This window comes from Mytilus galloprovincialis, chromosome 12, assembly GCF_965363235.1.
Source record: "Mytilus galloprovincialis chromosome 12, xbMytGall1.hap1.1, whole genome shotgun sequence".
Lineage (NCBI taxonomy): Eukaryota > Metazoa > Mollusca > Bivalvia > Mytilida > Mytilidae > Mytilus > Mytilus galloprovincialis.
In genome coordinates, this window is record NC_134849.1 from 55188007 (window position 1) to 55207742 (window position 19736).

Genomic DNA, 19736 nt, shown 5'->3' on the forward strand with positions numbered 1-19736 from the left:
AACTTAATCATTATGTTTTCAAATACTTTCGGTCTATATCTCCGTTACTTAATCGCCCCCTGTGGTTTTCTCAAAACAAAAAGACAAGAGCTGTGTCTTTAATTGATTTTAAAAGGCACTAGCTGTCAAATTCGTGTTCATCGATTTTACTCAAATTCTCATATTTGATTTATAGCATACTAAAACCTATTTTCAAATAACAATATGTCTGAAATTAACAGTTTACGAAGCATGTACTCGATAATATATCTCAGAATTTCGTGCATATTTTAGTCTAGACGCCACTTAATTAACTATCAAGATGACATCTGATTACTGCCGATAATATCATAACCAGGTATAAAGTTAAAACAAAAACATAATAAAATAGATTGTGACTTCGTGCAATTGGATTTTTATAGGTCCGTTTGTTTTCATATTATTATAGGTTAAATATAACACCCTGTATAACCCCGATACAGATGAAACAGGACGTTGACGCGTTCGAATCGAACACACCATGTAACACTGAGTTCAGACAGTACGAAATTAATACTTTTAAAGAAAATCCAATATCTATTCTTCGGATATTTTGCTCCAACATATTCTTTGCCATAATACTCATTAGTTACTAAAAGGTTTTTCAAATATGTGGAATTTTTATATACAAACATCAAATAAAGCACGACGATATCAATGATAAAACGTGCTTGGTATTTTTTAAATATTCAAAACTTAATGTTTTTTGTACCTTATAGTTTTTACAATATACATTTTTGAAAATTTCATAGTTAAAATTAACAAACTTATAAAGATCGTATATTTGTGTTGTGTCTAGAAACCAAAAACGTTTTAAAATGTCTTTATTTTCATGTTGTGTACGCTTCGTTGTCATTACACCTTTTTATACTGTACGCTTCGTTGACACAATATTGCGTTTGTCAATGAATTTTGCGTGTATGAAATAATGCTTTGATATGATTATGACCAATATGCATGTTTAAAAATAAATAATTTACCACCATAACATGCAGACAACAACGCATAATATCCGTTGTATTGTCGAAACACTCTTGGAGGTATTTTTTACATGTAAAAAAAATCCTTATGTATACGTAAGTTGAATTGGTAGAAAAACATTTACTCGAAAGATGCAAATATGACTAAGCATACAGATACATACGTCCGAATATCTAATAAGATAGCATTTTAGAAAATGTTTACCATACGACAGTCAATGTTTGTTTAAGGGTGGGTTAGGTGCCCGCTAACATGTTTAATCCCGCCATATTCTGTATTTGCCTGTCTTAAGCCAGGAGCTTGTAATCAGTGGTTATATATATTTTCGTGTTCACTATTGTGCAAAAATTAGGCTCTTATGAACTGTTTTACATTTGTCATTTCGGTGTGATTGTTGAGGTGACTATGCGGTTTGGGCTTTGTTCATTGTTGAAGGCCGTACGGGGACCTATAGTTGTTCATTTTTGTGTCGTCTGGTCTCTTGCGAAGAGTTGTTTCAATACCGCATCTTCTTTTTGATGTAGACAGCAATCAAAAACAATTAATGGATTATAGGCTTTTGGCGGGTCCAATGGGGTAATAGATTACAATAGAGTTACATTAAGGCTAGAGAATATATGTATACAATGAACATGTAACGTATAGCCGTCAATAGTAATACAGTTTCTTAAATGTAAAGATATAAAGATGAAGAGATACTTCTTAATATTAACTGATTGCTTTCTTCGATTATGTTTTTTTTTTTGTTTGTTTAATTTTTAAGGTATAAAGATTATGCTTAGTTTCCTCGAACATTACAGTCTTTCTACTGTCTAAAATCTAAATGATTGGTAATTCTGGTACTTTAAGCACCTTAAGGTTTTTTTTATGTTTTTTTAAAAGTTGTGCTGTTACACCAGTGTCCCAGGTTAAGGAGAGGGTTGGGGGCTCACATGTTTAATCCCGCCGCATTTTTTTCGTGTCGGTCCTACGTCATGGGACTGTATGACATAGGTTATATAGATCTGTCATATTTTTTTTCTTTGATAAATAATCCATAAGTTATAAATAAATAACCGTTAGTTTTCTCGTTTTTATTTTTTCACATATTTTTGATATTGGTGTCTTTTATAGCCGACTATATGGTATAGGAATTCCTCAATGTTAAATGTTGTACATTGGACTATATTCACCCACTTCATTTCAAGATAAAGCAGTTGGAATGCCATCTAAGGCATTTGGCAAACTAAGTTCAACGAGCTCATATGTCTGCTTTCGTCTATGCGAATTTCGACCAACATCAGCATTTGCAAGAGCCTAAAATTGTGAAAAGGAAGTCATTAATGTTTTAATGACTGTTCTATACTTTTTTAAACTTTATTTCTTCTGATAAATATTTATTAACTGTTCATTTCATCTGGAATAACGTTGAAAGTCCCAATTTTCAATAGAAACATTCCTATCAGATGTACGCTGGTTAAACACTGCAATTTTGGCTTTGGGTGACTGGTAATTTATGTTCAACTACTTTGACTAATTTAACGGATAAACATTTACAATATAATACGGGAAAAAGGGTCGCCGACATCATCTCGAATATCTTGACAAGAAAGTGATTTGTGACGGTTTTTGTAAACGAACTGTAATGTGATTATTTAAAAACGCACAACGAACGCGACACATTTGTTGGAACGAACAATACAGTAAGAGAAAACTTATTTACTATGATATTGCGTTTATTCTTAGTTCTAGGGAACATTTGAAGGCACGTAGTTATTCAACATATAGTTATTTATTATTGCTTAAGGTATTAATACGCAAAGGTGTATGCACGAAAAGATATTCAGCATTGTTTATCTCATAAAACGTATGAAATTGCACCATGCCTGTGCGTTTTGAATCTAGCAGTTTTATCAAACGTTCTATGCAATATCTAAAACTAACAACAATTGTATAATTGAATAAATAAATTAGCATGCACGTTGACATATTTATATATACTCAAATAAGTTCTAGAGAGACATTCGAAATTGTAGTCATCCCAAATGTTGTCCTGATTATCGCTTCGAACGCGTCAACGTCCGAATTCATTTGTATCGGGGTTATACTGGGTGAATAAGTTAATTAACATTTTTTACCTATATAAGAATGATTCAGTCAACAAAATGGTTCACCTTTGTTTTGTACTTCAATGTTGACATTCTTTTCTTTTAATGTCTGGACACGAATTATGCACGCGTAACCAATCTCTAGCTAAAACGTTAAACTCAAGGTTACATGAGTACGGATTTAATGTGGTCGAATTATTCACTTGCAAGTAAACAATTCATCAGCGATACTTGTTTCGCCTTTTTTGATAAAATTGAATCAAATTGACTGCTTAGTACGAAATATTGTTTCTTTATTTTACTTTTATTAATGATAGAACTAAACGAAATCATATTCTTTTTGTTCATATCTCGTATCTAATACCCTTTTGATATACTGCAAAGCACTTAATTTCAACCTTTTTTGGTGAAACTTGTATGACGTTGAAAGAAATGATTGACCTCTTATGCACATATGTAAATGCTAAAAAATACCCGTGGTAGAATTGGACAATTGTTGTAAAAAAGAGTAGGAACACAGTAATAAGGTTGACACAGTAAGAATTTGTTTTAGACATAAAAGGGGAGGGGTTCGGACTTCGGGCGCCTGTGTTCATACATAAAATGAGAGATGAATCCAAACGTCGGGTGCCTGTGTTTACATAAAAAAGGGGGAATTACATTGTCAACGCCCATTTCATTTTTTGACAGTTCTGCACCTTAGTAAAAAGGGGGATGTCGATGCAGTTACATTACAATACAGAATCCTTATAGATCTGACTATCCTATTTTTTCTTCTTTCTTTCTACTTACTTTCACTTGGATTTCGCGGGCAGTGCGTCGACTAAGCTTGTGCGAAAGGTTTTAAGACACGGATCGATAACGGTCTCCGAATTTGAATATTTTCTCCAAAATTGGAGTTATCTGTGGAAAAAAGATTGTTTCAAAGACAAATTTAGGAAGTACAACACACTACATTTATATGTCACATCACAAATATTTCCGACTATGTACGGTTTCTGTGGAGTTGCAGCTCAATGAAATCGGTATTTTCCTGTAGTAGTATGGATGAACGCTTACAACAATACTTGGCTGGTAATGGATATGATTCCCTCTTCCTATCATTTAACCCTAATGTTATGCAATTTACGTTATACCACGAGACTTCCATTATCGGAAACATTTCTAAAGTATACGGATGGATAAGTACATTCAACATTGTTCAAACAGTACTTTAAATTGTTTGAAACAAACTTTAAGGAAGACACCAAAGGAGGCAATTAAAGTCACAAGTCGAAGAAGACCTACAACATCATGGTAATATAATGAAGTAGCGAAAAGACAAAAACACAAAAGAATACAAAAAAACAAACACTGAGAAGCACTATCACCATAAAATGAAATACATTGAATTTGAAAATATTCAATTTTCTATGATATCGTGTTTCAACAAATATAATAAAACAGATACATACAAACATACTATTTTATCATATAAAGATATGTTATACCTTTTATATTATAGGAAGATGTGGTATGAGCGCCAATGCGACAACTCTCCATCCAAAGGTCAGCAAGATAAAAAAAAGGATCCAAATGACTTGTGTAAAACATTTCAAACCGGAAAACCAACTGTCTAATCTATATCCCGTTCCCTTTTCACGAATGTGACTTACCGAATTTGACTATTTACCGGGCTTTTACATAATAAAATTAGTAACACGACGGTGCTACATGTGGGACAGAACCTGCTTTATCCTTCCGGAGCATCTGAGATCACCCTAGTTTATTTTCGATCTATGAGTTTGAATGTCCCTCTTGTATCTTTCGTCCCTGTTTTATATTAAAAAAAGAACGAGAATCGTTTCACTTTTGACATAAACTAAAAAGAAATTACCTAAGGTAACCCTGATAATACATTTGAAGTGAAACATTTAAAAAGGCTTTTTTCAAAAGTGACCAAAATAAACCCTGTTCAGTAGATATTAATCAATGTAAAGAGCATTTTCCGGTATGAAAACTTTACACAGAAGTTATTATTAACAAACAGTGTGTATTTACATATAAACTTCCTTAACGTTGTATTAAACCATGTAACTTGTGATCAATGGATTCGTAAAAATGAATTCACTGATGAAATTCGTTAAAGACCTATCTTGTTTGATTGTTGGAATATCAGTTATCTTAGCCATTGGTAATTGCGATAACGGTATGTACAATATATATATTTATATATACATAGGCCAAGATACCAGAGGGACATCAAAAGTCGAAAATTAGTCCGAGATTTCTCTGACGTCCAACGGCGGTTTTCCCAGACAAGCTGGGACCGTGCTCATCTTTGAAACAGCCGTTAGACGTCAGAGTATGTCGGACTAGTCGAAAATAAATTGAGTATCTCTAGGCTAAAAAAGAAAAGACAAACCGAAACCCAGTAGTACATAAAACACTACACAGAACACTAAAGAGTAAAACAAACATAACCAAACACTAGGGTATCAGGTGCTCCGGAAAGCTGAACAGATTCAGCTCCATGTGTGGCAGCCGTCGTGTCCGAAAAACTTACGTAGGGATAATTTTAATTTCACCGCTTGGTACTCTTGATTAATAAAGCTTCCTTGTGAGCATCTCTTTTGTCTTGCGAATTCAACATATCCACATTATCAATTTCAAGATGTTAGTCAAGATATGAGACAGCCTTAACTGTATCTGATGAATCCTTCATCTCAAATTCGAAGGAATAGATAAGTTTAGTAAAGTCAACAAATTCTCTCTAGACTATTTAATTCCATAAAACAAAATCAAGTGTGGTACAGTAGTCTAATAAATTTATTATTTTAACTCATTCATTATTAGTTTTTACTTTTCAAAGATTTTCGAAAAGTGGCGGTACGAAGGGTCTCACCACAACAATTTTGCAAAGTTCCATACAATTTTGATATTTTGCAATAGAAATAATAGTGAGAACCAGCAGATACTTTAAGAACCGATCGGGGAAAACAGATTATAAGAACTCCTGTTGCACGTAACACTGGAGTCGTATTTTACTTCAGAAAAAATACATTAATTCAACGGAAAGTTTTAAAGACCAAACAAGGCGGAATCGTGGAAGCCGTGTTCTATATGTATTTTAATTCCTTGATACATATACCACAAATGGAACCATTCAAACCACCAATCTACATTTAAACAACAAATTAATTTTGATAAGCGTAGTTTGTCTTTTGGTATAAGAATTAACACGCTAGTGTTGATTCGAAAAAAAATTTCAATTATAAATGTAACTTGTAGTTTCAAACTATAAAATTAAACTGACAAAGTTTGAGTTCCCTTATATATTCTGACTTTTGACTGAGTTACATGTACCAAGGTTTGCGAGTTGATTTATTTTGTCCGTTTATATTTGTTAAACTGTTACCATGTATCATATAATTTCAAACATGCTTTAGTATTGGGTTGTCTTGGTAGAAAGATTTGACCTGTCATTCAGTAAGTCAGCCCGTCATGTTTTGTTGTTTGCAGGTGCTTCCTTAATATATTCTCTTCTGAATCATTAGAATGCAATCATTATTATAGGTTTAAATAATCCATCTTTTTCCACATACATTGTAAGTAAATGCCTGTATCAAGTCCGGAATATGACAGTTGCTATCCATTCCTTTTATGTGTTGAAGCTTTTGATTTTGTCATTTGATTAGGGACTTCCTTTTTTAATCTTCCCCGGAGTTCGATATTTTTGTGATTTTATTTGTTGATACATGTATATTGCGACATTTATCAAAAGAAGATCTTTATTGATATCAATGTCTCGCAGTTGCTTACCACAGTAAGTGTGGTAAAGAGTTTTCCGGTTGATAGATAAGATTATACAAATATAGATTTGTCGTTGTGATAACAACTATACGATAATGACCTTCACTGCGAAATGAAAGTATATTAGATAAGGGCAGAAGTTTTGTCTTGCCACAGATAAGGATGTTCGCCACACTGTTAAAAGAATGTAATGAATTGATAGAAATAGATAAAACAAGGATATGTAAAGTAATTTACTATACAAATCCTTCGATAAAGGAACTAAAAACGCCAACATATTTAGGATATTAATTTTGAGGAAACTGTTAGCGTTTCTCTCCAGAACTTTCACACATTTTTCATTATTTTTTTGGCACCATTTTTCTATAAAAAAAGTATTAAAAACGAATTGCATTAGATTGAGTTTTTAAATAAAATTATGAATAGAAAAATAAGGATAAGTGGGCATTTTTTTATCGACACTTTTATAAAACTAGAGGACTCCGATTATCTGACAAAAAGTCAAGAACAAGAGTAGTGAACATGCTTAAGCAACATATGGACCGCTCAAAGAGTTGTGTGTATTGCAACAGTTATTACATGTGTATCCTGAAAAGAATTTGACATTCACGTTACGCACGCTGTTCCTACAACCCCTAGGATTTAATACAGAATCTTCGAAATGTCCTCCGCAAAACAAAATAAAAATGTTAGCCAACTTAAATTATGTTGGTATAGCTCTTGATCATATATTAAGTAATATCCAGTATATTTGAGGATTAAAATAACAAAGCTATATAAAAACAACGGGTGTCCAACGTTACATTTATAAAAAAAAAAACTGTTTTAACTCTTATGTACAGTGGTCCTATTTCTTATTCTCTGATTCTCCTGAGACTTGGTCGGAACAACGAAATGTGTCGGTTCTTTGTGGCGTTAAAACCGTTATTTTGCCAAATTACATTTACCTCGGTGGCTGCATATTAAGCTGGAATAAGAAAAATGTCCAACGACGTTTTTCGTTATCTTAACGACTGAAAGTGAATTTTATAGTTAGTTATAGCAGAAAATGAATTAAAAAGAGCAAGAAAATAATAACAGCTACCAAAAGTACAAATACTTGCCTCATTCTTCGTGAGTTCAAATATTGCAGATTCTATAAAATCTTCTCTACGCAGTTGTTTTCCAAGCGGTAGCCATTTTGTCCCTCCTACATTACTTGCGAAAGTACTGCATTTTAAGGTGAAATAATTTAAAAGGTTTACTATTTTTAAATCGATTTCCACAACTTATTAATTATTAAGTAAATTATGATAAAATGACATCACAAAACGAATAGAACCAGAATCAACCAACAACATATAAAAAAACGAAAAAAACTTGCAACAATTACTCAAAGTCCAAAACCCTCTTTGACGCCGCATTTTTAGTGTAACGTCATGTTGTAAGAACATCACAAACAACGTTATTCACTTAATCAGAGACATTCTCTTATGGTCTTCATTTTTTTCGAACGCGGTCCATAGTTATACGTCGAGCAGATTTATACGCACATTTTCACTTTTTAGTTCCTTATTCTGGGAGTTACATACAAAAAAAAAACAAGTTCTTACCTATACATTATTGTCAGATTTCAATTTATTCATGTTTAGATGAATTGTTGATTGAATTTCCTGCACATCGCGCAAACGGATTTGCTTGTCACTACAGTCCTAATTTGATTCAACGTTAAATTGCAATTGTTTATAATGTTTTGAAGCAACAATGAAACAGCAAAAATTGTAGAAAAATCAGCATGTTGATTGTGATTTAACAAAACAGCTAAATTAACAAACTTTAAAAAAAAAAAAAATAACGAAGTCTGGCAAAATTTAAGATTACATTGTATAAAAATTTGAATTTCAGATTTCAATTTAACATTTTACAATGAACGTAAAACCTGGTCGGAAGCCAAAGACTTTTGTTTCGTGAACGGTGGGATTTTAGAGACAGATGAAACTATCATAATAAAGGATCATGATTATACGAAAGATAATGTCAAACTATGGCTTGGTGCTTACAGTTTGATTACTCCATGGTCAGGTGTGTTTGGTAAGTCTCTTTGTAAGAAACTATTATATCAAACTGACCGAATGACCAACCTGCACGCGGCTTAAAAAAAATTTGATTAGATGCTGTAGATACTAATATGTATCAAAATACTGCCAGTTAAGTCATTTTCAGCATTTTATCTCTAAATAGTACAGTCGAATCGTGACATACAAAGGACAAGACCGAACCAAACCAAACAAGACAAAGCAGAACCCCTGTTAACTACTTATATGATATTTTTTATTTTTTTTTTGAAGACTCATTGAAAAATGTTCTTTTTTTTTATTGTTGTATCTTAAAATTTATAAATGATGCAACAATTTTTGTTTCTTGCTGACTATTTTGTTACATTTCTACTGCTCTGTGGACCATGCTCTGAACAATTTTTTTTTTCTTTTTAACTCCTATATTTTAAGAAACAAAAGTACAGTGATTGATTGCAGCATGTTGTTGCATTGTATTAGTCGCTTTAGGAATCGCTATAATTCCAGATATATCATAAGTATTTGTGGTTTTATCTTACATTAGGTTGTTATTTTTGGAATGAGGATGATAGAAACAAATCAATAGAATTTGAACTGCAGAATAAGGAAGAATGTCAGATTCGCTGTCCTAAGTCAATTTATGAGTGTTTTGCCTTCAAGGTAATTAAATCAAGTCTATGACTTGAATTTAGCTATATTTATATTTGTCTTTAGTTACCTCCTATAGGTTTAAAGAGATACGATTGGTTAAATTAATACACGTGGTGACTATGTATATTTGATATATGGTGTCCTAAATAAAACATATAGGGTTAGTTACCATATGGGGTAAGTAAGGAGTTACTTCCCTTTTTAAAAAAAAATGTCACAACCCTTTATAAAAAAACACGGTGTTGAGGAAAATTCTAAAAGGGTTAAACAGATGAAGAAATTGATGAAGAAAGGTTGAAATAAGTTCATAAAATATAAAGCTAACAAGTTGTTATTGTTGGCACCACGGAGTTACTTCCCTTTCAAAACAAAAACAGAATTGTAATAATATATGTTTTCACTAAAACGAGCCAAGGCTTTAACATGTTGAAATGTGTTTAAAGAATTAAGTATATATTAGTCTAATTCGCCATTTAGTTCATCTTTAATTTTCGATGCGTGATTTTACATAATAGAATATCAAAATCATGAAAATTTGATACAATCTTCTTTTTATTACATCTCATTCGTCACAGCTCATGTTTTATTTTCTTTTAAATATTTCTTGTTCTCTGTGTTTGAAATTTATCAACAAAGCGAAAAGAACCAAGACATGAACTATATTTAATTGAAATAAGTTATATTTATAGAATTCGTAAAAATATCACAAAAAAAGTCAACCACACACGTATAATATGATTTCCGTGTTTAATACAAGTGTTTCTGGTAAAAAACATATCAAGAACCATATGACAAAAACACAAAATACAGAATCTTCAAGTGCACAAGCGACTAACATGACTGTGCATAAATCTTCCAATGGTCATGGCAAAGGAAGTTGTATATCCTTATACAACAAAAAAAGTACAGAATAGAGAATACTCACAGTTACTGAAGGTAGTTCAAAGTCATTGACAATTAATTACAATATATGTGATGCAAGCACTTACTTAAATGTTAGTTATTCAGTCACCATTGTAATGCAACTATATATTAAAAAAACAAGAATGTGCCAATAGTACACATGCTCCATCCACACCATCGCTTTTTATGTTCAGTGGACTGTGAAATTGGGGTACAAACTGTAATTTGACCTTAAGATTTAAAAGATCATACCATAGGGAACAAGTTTCAAGTTGGTTGGATTTCAACTACATCAAAAACTACCTCGAACAAAATCGTTAACGAAAAACATTAACCTGAAGCGGGACAGACAGACGGACAAACGAACGGACGAACGAACGGACGCAGAGACCAGAAAAAATTATGCCATAAATAGGACAAAAAGTGTTGAAGTTATATGGGACACAATCGAATAATAAATGATTATCATGATATTTGAGTTTGTTTTTTTTTTGCAACAGGTATTAAATAAAAGATTTTCCTTTTAGTGTTATTGTTTTTTTTTTTTTATTATACGACGTTATCAGTTCAATTTTAAGGTTGTACCAAACACCATGACTGAAATAAATTTTGACAAAATATATTTACTTTGACCCGTTGATAAAATATGAAAATTTCTAAAAAATTGAACCACATACTTTCAGGGAAAATTTTCATTGGATATATAGCAGCTTGACAAACACTAATTTTGATTATATTGAGAAACTTTATATTTCCTCAACAATACAATATGATTAAAACGTTGAGCTGATTTCTGCAAAGTTATCTCCCTGTAGTGTAAGGGACTGTCACACATAAAGGATGTTTGTTTGCTCTTCTTGTTTTTTAATTTTTGCCAGATTTTCGGAATCCTCTGATTTTATCCATTCATTGACATTAAAACAATTGTCTACTAACCTATATTTTTTTCTTCTTAAATTTTATTACTTTAACACAACAAAGCCAGATATGAAAATTTAATAAAGTTCTTGTTCTTTCTTCATAGTTTTTTTAGACCAAAAAAACGATCAGTGTTTAAAGTATGAAAAGTCTAAAGATACTCATTTCCCGCCAAATTTTCAATGGCTAATATATCAAAAACATGCACACGTACTCCTCATTTTATTCTTCTTTTTAAGTTCCTTTATTTATATACTATCATATAAGACAGTGTTTTTTAAAAACTTATTTTGAAATAGAGTAGCGAACATCCTAAAAACTTGAACCACATACTTTCTGAGAAAATTTTTAATGGATACATGTAAATGTATATAGCATAAAACTTTACTGGGTAATCATTGTTGGAATTTCAACTGATGAATGCATCTTTACAAATTTGACACAAACACGACTGTTTTAAAAACATGAAACATTTTAGGAGAAAACCTGCTACTGTTTAAATAGTGAGAATCTACCACAAAGTCATGATGACACATCTCCAAAGAAATGTTCGGACTCTACCGAAACTGACTACGTTTTCATATACAGGCGTAAGTTAAGTTCACATGCTCAAAATAAAAAAAAACATATGTATAATGCATAAGAAATTATAGATAAAAATATAATAACCTTATATGTTTTACTATTTCAGTTTTAAAAAGTAAAATCATAACAATACTGAACTCCGTGGATAATTCAAAACGAAAAGTCCCTAATCAAAAGGCAAAATAAAAAGATAAAACACATCAAACGAATGGACAACAAATGTCAAATTCCTGACTTGGTACAGGCATTTTCAAATGTAGAAAATGGTGAATTGAACCTGGTTTTATAGTCTTTTATAGCGCTAAACCTCTCACTTGTTTGATATTCGCATCACCTTCCATTATATTGACAACGATGCGTGAACAAGACAGACACTATCGGTTAAAATAAAAACCTTATATAAGAACCATAACATGATGGCGGATGTTTAAAGAACAGAGACACGTCATTTGTATCAATGGAACACACAAAGTCACACGGACAAAGCACACTAGCAAAAATGAAAGATATATATATAATACAAACAAGGTATTGACGGGATGTATAAGTACCGAGCCACGTCAAATGGATATCACCCAAAAACAGACCAAACAGTAACACTACTATTAATAAAGACAAATAATTTAATTTTGGATGTAACGTGTCTTCTGATTGGCTGACGTTATTTTGTTATGAGCCCATAGACATAATTCAGTCATGTGACTGTGACGTCATCAACGTTTTTTCATGGTTTTCTACGGTTTAAAATGGAATTTAGAATTAAATTATAAGAAATGACTGTAATATTTGTTCTGTCTATTCGAAACAACATAAAAAATGTGGTGCACACTGTTAAATAACCCGCTTCGCGCGTTATTCAGTGTGCACCAAATTTTTTATGTTATTTTTTCATAGACAGAAAAAAATATTACAGTCATTCCTTAAATAAAACAACAATATAACACGTTATTAAACTTATAAACAACGTCAGTACGCAAAATATATACACAAAGACCATCATGTATTATTTGTGAAGTTGATACGGAATATTTATCAACACGGTCTTGGTACCTTCTGATGATTCTTTTTAGAAAAAGCTTAAAATATAGCCTTTTATCCTTTTAGCAATATAAAGTACGTTATTATTTTATTTTATTTTTGTTTTCTTTTTTTTTTTTTTTTATCTTTTTTTAAAATGATTTACGCTATATCAATGTAAAACTATTTAGTTTTACCATTCTTATATAAACCAACAGGATATGTTTTCTATAGGTTCGCATTGTTGAGTAAAGCAAAATTTTATAGCTATTTAACTGGTGGTTGTACTGCTATTGAATATCTAGACAGTTTGAAGATATAATACTAATTTCTTTTTTCCCAATTTGTAGAAATCCAAGAAGGACCAGATATTGATTCAGATACTTATAACTGTATTGCAGTTGAGTGTAAGAATCTCGGCCGCGACCGCGTTTTTACTGCTGAAAACTGTGATTCCATGTATAATGTGCTATGTGGTAATGTTGGTTGATGCATGGTTAAATTGTATGCAGTTTTGATAATATTATGATAAAATAAAGATATGTAAACAAAATAGGTATATAAAAACATGTCACAGTTAAATACTGCTAAACTCAAGTAGTTCTAGAGAAACATAGTAATATTAAAAATCGCAATACAGATACGAATACTTAATCTCCTTTTGAAAATAACAAAAGGGAACAAAACCCTGAGAAACACAAAATATGAAAGCTAGAGATTAAACGACAAGGAGTCCCTTCACAACAATGATAAATATAGGCGATCTAAAACAGAAACTATATAGTGTTTCTCGTCTTATAACAGTCTATAGTAAAAGAGGGACGAAAGATACCAGAGGGACAGTCAAACTCATAAATCGAAAATAAACTAACATCACCATGGCTGAAAGTAAACATGAAAAAGACAAACAAACAAACAATAGTACATATGACACAACATAGAAAACTAAAGAATAAGCAACACGAACCCAAACAAAAAAGGGGTGATATCAGGTGCTCCAGAAAGGTAAGAAGATCCTGCTCCACATTAGGCACCTGTCGTGTTGCTTATGTGATAACAAATCCGATAAATAGTCTAATTCGATAGGCCACATCCATGAAAGGGAAGGAGATTGAAGTAACGACGTAAGGAACATATCCGATATCATTTGTGAAACGGTAATTAAAATATGCTTTAAATTAACATTGCTAATAAGCTTAGCTTGTATTTCAGATAACACGGAAAATAGATCCACTATAAACGCTTTCAACGCAACTAAATTCTGTGAGGATGAAGGCAGTTTCGTGAGATGGGATCCATCGTTGTCATGTACAAATTCTGAAGAAAGTTTTGACCAGAAACACTGGACCAGTATTAAGCGTTCAAAACAAATGTTCCTTTTAACAGCTTCTGGTAAATGAAGAGTAGGATTGTTTTCATTTGTAAATGCATTTGTCTTTTCAAAGACCGACACATATTTTCCAGGATTAAAGCGAAGCACTTAATCAAAACGTATACCAAAATCAGATCAAAAAAGTAAACAGATGAAGCACATTCAACTATCATGTATAAATCCTCAATCCTGTAACGTGATTTCCGTGTTTGCGATATCAACATTTTACACGTATTACTATAGATATTATCATTTGATAAAGTTATGAAATAAAATGTCTACATTTATATATTGGCAAGGTCTGATTATATTTTTTGGCAAATGAAACGTTAAGAAAACAAAGCACTGTCATAGCTTTATAGAGCCTCGGTGATCTGGTACGCGTGTTAGTCTTGAGTCTGGAGATAGGTTCGCACTCAGGCCAGGTCAAACCAAAGGCTTGAAATCTTAAAACTATTATTTGCTGTTTTCCCGCTAAACTCGCGGCATATACCAAAAAGGCGGACTAATCCAAAAGGGAATTAAGTTGAAGACAAAAAAAACAAAAACAAACGAAAACTAAACACAATTTAAAAAAAGTTTAAAACAGCAAACATGTACCATTTTGTATAGGGCATTATAAAGAAATGATTGCTCCCATTGAAGATCATTCACTCTGCAAAACGTTTTAATTGTAATTGTACTGAATGCGTTTGAAAAAATACGACTGGTCTGTCAGCATACTCTCAATCAGACGAGTATGATATTGCCATTTCAAAATGTTTTAAATTCAGTTATTCCGTTCACTATACTACTACGGTCGCAAATACTAGACATGAAAAGGGTTATTCCTCCCGTCCATGACTTTAATAGGATAATACTCAGTCTGTTATTTTGTTTTCATTTGGTAGGGGGATGTTAGGGTCAGAGTAGCTTTTTGTAGATTATTCCCACTTTCTTGAGTTTTTCGTTTCGTATGGTCAGATATTGAAAAGTCCTTGTCAAAGGTAAGCACAATATTATATACTTTCAGATGAGAACGTAACATTGAAGCCGTTACAGTGTATAGGACTTGATACGTATGGAGACATGTATACGTTTGTTGAACCATCAGTAGTTAACTGCACTGAGTTAAGGCCATTTTATTGTAGATATAGTACGTAGAGGTTTTTGATAAATGAAAGAAAATGCTTAGTTTAAAAGTTGACAACTAAACATTTGACAGTAAATTATACAAACCTGCACAACTGACGCCCATTGCATTGCCAATATTTGATATAATAGTTATATTAGGCAAACGACTAAGGTTCTCATGATAGTTTTCAAAATTCAAATTCAATTTGGTACATAATGCTGCGTTCACACGTGATTCGAATTAGATTTGCATTAACTAATTCCAATTACTAGTTTAATTCGCATTCGAAACGTTATACGTTCGAACGTAAATTCTAATTTGAATTGCACAGCGCGTCAAATTCGCTTTACTGTCCTAACGACATTAACTTTTGAATCGCAAAATTCGAATTACAAAATTAGAAAGTGACCACACCACAGTTAAATTCGAATTAATGCGAATTAACTCATTCGTAAAACGCATTTCTAATGCGAATTAGATATAATGACAATCAGCCAATTCGAATTGAAAAAAGAGGAGTGTGAACGCGATTAGTCAATTCGATTCGCATTCGATTCGACTCGAATTAAATGAACGTTTGAACGAGGCATAATAATACCGAATTCTAAGGAAATTAAAAGTCCCAGGTCAAACGGCAACACCAAAATCTCAAACTCGTCAAAAACATAAAATTGTAAATTTGCTGTATTAAAAGGAAAAACTGTTGTTGGACAGACGGTGTTGCTACATTGTAATTGACAGTTTATCAGATGTTTTAACGCAATTTGAAACGTGCTTGGATTCTTGGTCCGGGTTATACATATCTTAAATGATCGCCAATGTGTTCTATATTCCACGTACTGTTTAAAATATTTGTTTCTGGATACTCCGTCTACTAGTGAAAAGCAACACGCAAAAAAAGGTTTACGCATTTTGGTATTAAAGATTAATACATATGACCATGTACGAAGTTGCAAACTATAAATTTTCCTTTTTTTACACATGAAACTTTATTTTCAAATATGGAATTTAAAAATGACAATAAAGATGAATGTTATTAATATGTTAATGCACTCGCTTTGAACTTGAATGGTCTATACATTGTATATAGAAATAAGAAGATGTGGTGTGAGTGCCAATGAGTCAACATCATATCCAAGTCACACTACTGTAACCCTTTGTTTACTTAGATTTACTGTATGTCGTTATTTATATACAGGGTTACGCCCACTGATAAACAGCGCATCCAATGAATCACAAGGACACAATGTTACCATGGAAATGCCTGACAACAGTCACATTACTCCTTACCTCATACCAGGTACTATCTAAGAATAGAATAACACATTCATAATTTTTTATGCTCCACCTACGATAGTAGCGGGGCATTATGTATTCTGGTCTGTGCGTCCGTTCGTCCGTTCGTCCGTCCGTCCGTTCGTTCGTCCGTCTGTTCGTTCTTCCCGCTTCAGGTTAAAGTTGTTGGTCAAGGTAGTTTTTGATGAAGCTACAGTCCAATCAACTTGAAACTTAGTTCACATGTTCCTTATGATATGATCTTTCTATCTAATTTTACAGCCAAATTAGACTTTTGACCTGAACATAGAAAATGGAAGTTCCAGTTTCAGGTTAAAGTTTTTGGTCAAGGTAGTTTTTGATGAAGTTGAAGTCCAATCAACATGAAACTTAGTACACATGTTCCCTATGGTAAAGTATGATCTTTATAATTTAAATGCCAAATTAGATTTTTATCCAATTTCACGGTCCATTGAACATTGAAATGATAGTGCAAGGTAGGCATTTGTGTACTTTGGACACATTCTTGTTAACCATATGTTCTTTACGTCTACGAAATACGTGTTGGTATATTCAGTCTTGTTCTTAATCATGTGTTTTTATTAGCCTCTGTATTTGTTTCCGTCTATAAAGAAATCAGATTCAAGTCTGGTGCACACTAAATACCCGTCGTAGAGTGTTAATTTAAACTTTGAAGTGTTCACCACATATCATGCATATTGAGGTTATTTTGAAAAAATAAATAAAAGTTTCAGACATTCCTTATAATTAAATTTTAAATTCCATTTTAAGGAAGTAAATCATGAAAATCACATACTGATCCGTCTTTGTACTTATTCCAAAAGTTTCTAGAAAATCTTATCTAATATATTAGTAACTGTTTGGTTTTCAGGAGCTATAGCTGGAACTACTTTATTAGCCATTATTATTGGAGTAGTGATTTTTGTGTTTAGACGAAGGTTAGTCAACTACGATTTTTACAGGAATGACCTGCCTTATCTTAATTATATTTTTCAACATAACAAAACATTGAATGCTTTACAATTATATCAAATACGAAATATTAGCCGGCATGTTAGCATGGAGGGAAGTATAATGTTATGAACTTGAGTTACGACTCTTATTTTTAAGGCTGGACGACGCGATGCTTGCTTAATTTTGAATCATCTGTAGACGCGTGCTTTCATTTCTAATTGTGTTTCCAAAAATAACATTCTACTAGATAATTCATTCTTATAAATACTGGTTACATTCTATACACATGTTGAGTCTAAAAGCAAGACTTTATAAACAAAACCCCCTCAGCAGGCATTGCATATATAGTGACATAGTTTTATCCGATGTGACCGAAATCTACCATAGATACAATGTATACAGTGTTGGAACCAATTTAAAATGTTACATTAAAAGGTCATTAAGATGATGTATGTTAAATGTGATGGCAGCTTTTTGTTTTGTTTTTGCAGATCAACTGAAAGAAAATCGGATGTAAGACAAGATGTGCAAAGGTCTAATAATGCAGAACAGATTGGACATGGAAAAAATCTAAATCGTTATTCCTACAGTGAGGTGAAAGTGGAGGGTAGTAATCAACACGTTAATATGATCGATAACGGGGACGATCAATACACAACAGGGACATCAGATGTATACGATCATTTGAATGAAAATAAGAAAAGAAAAATAAAAACTGAGAACCCACATGCTATATATGATCACGCTATTGCAGACAATGCTGAACCTGATTACGACAGTACCAAACATGTAGTACAGACAAATCCGGATTACCAAGAAGTACGAATTGGTAGCAAAGAGGAAATCATCAAAGAGAAGCTTTAATTTTTCACTCAAACTGAAGTGACTGAACACCATAGAAACTAGTTCTTGCTTTTATGCAAATATAGGTTTATTTGCTTTTCCAACAATCACATTTGATTGAAAGTCGGAAACACATATTTTTTATACTGATTCATTAATAAAATAAAGCATACTGTTATGTGAAATTTCGTTGTATGCTACATTATTTTATGCATAGATCTTTATATAGATTAGACCGTTGGTTTTCCCGTTTGAATGGTTTTACATTACTAATTTTTGGGGCACTGTACAGCTTGCTGTTCGGTTTGAGCCAAGGCTTCGTGTTGAGTCCGTACCTTAATTGACCTATAATGATTTACTTTTATTAATTGTAGTTTTGGATGGAGAGTTGTCTCATTGACCCTCATACTACATCTTCCTATATCTATTATCTGTCAAAATAGGAAGGACCGATAACTCTGCATGGGAGATTAATTAATTTTGTAGTATACAAGAAAAACGGTGATCTCTATCTCAATTCCCATTATCGTGAGTGTGTGTTGTATATATATATATATATCATGATATTAAATGTATCTTTGCTAATAAAAACACAATGCATTTCCAAGATTTTTTTTTTGTTGCTTTATTAAAATTGAGAAAGGAAACGGGGAATGTGTCAAATAGACAACAACCCGACCATAGAACAGCAGAAGGTCACCAATAGATCTTCAATGCAGGGAGAAATTCCTGTACCTGGGGGCGTCCTTCAGCTGGCTCCTAAACATATACTAGTTCAGTGACAATAAACTCCATACTAAACTCCAAATTATACACAAGAAACTAAAATTAAAGATAATACAAGTCAAACAAAGGCCAGAGGCTCCTGACTTCGGTCAGGCGCAAAATTGCGGTGGGGCTAAACATGTTTATGAGAACTCAAACCTCCCCCTATACCTCTAGCCAATGTAGAACACTAAACGCATAGCAATACGCACATTTAAATTCAATTCAAGAGAACTCCGAGTCTGATGTCAGAAGATGTAACAAAAACAAATTAGTCTCTACCTGATGTTGATTTATAAGCATATAAACATTTATTGAGTGTGATTATTTCATTGCCTGTTTGATTTGTTCACGCATTGTTGTCAATACAATGGAAATTAATGAGA

The 19736-nt window shown here is 32.4% G+C and overlaps 1 protein-coding gene across 1 annotated transcript; it reads left to right on the forward strand.

The window, feature by feature from the left end:
• Positions 1–5124: 5124 nt before the first annotated feature.
• Positions 5125–18770, forward strand: LOC143054276 (uncharacterized). The gene is made up of 10 exons (XM_076227232.1): positions 5125–5274; positions 8763–8948; positions 9477–9592; positions 11883–11994; positions 13357–13482; positions 14219–14398; positions 15391–15513; positions 16691–16792; positions 17660–17726; positions 18234–18770. Exons 1-10 carry the CDS (start codon positions 5187–5189, stop codon positions 18604–18606), a joined length of 1473 nt encoding a protein of 490 aa, XP_076083347.1. The 5' UTR covers positions 5125–5186; the 3' UTR covers positions 18607–18770.
• The last annotated feature ends 966 nt before the right edge of the window (positions 18771–19736 follow it).

Coding starts and splice junctions, on each gene's coding strand:
- LOC143054276 (XM_076227232.1), top strand. CDS start 5,187: ATGAATTCACTGATGAAATTCGTTAAAGACCTATCTTGTTTGATTGTT. Junction 8,949..9,476: donor TCCATGGTCAGGTGTGTTTG/GTAAGTCTCTTT, acceptor ATCTTACATTAG/GTTGTTATTTTTGGAATGAG. Junction 16,793..17,659: donor TACTCCTTACCTCATACCAG/GTACTATCTAAG, acceptor TTTGGTTTTCAG/GAGCTATAGCTGGAACTACT.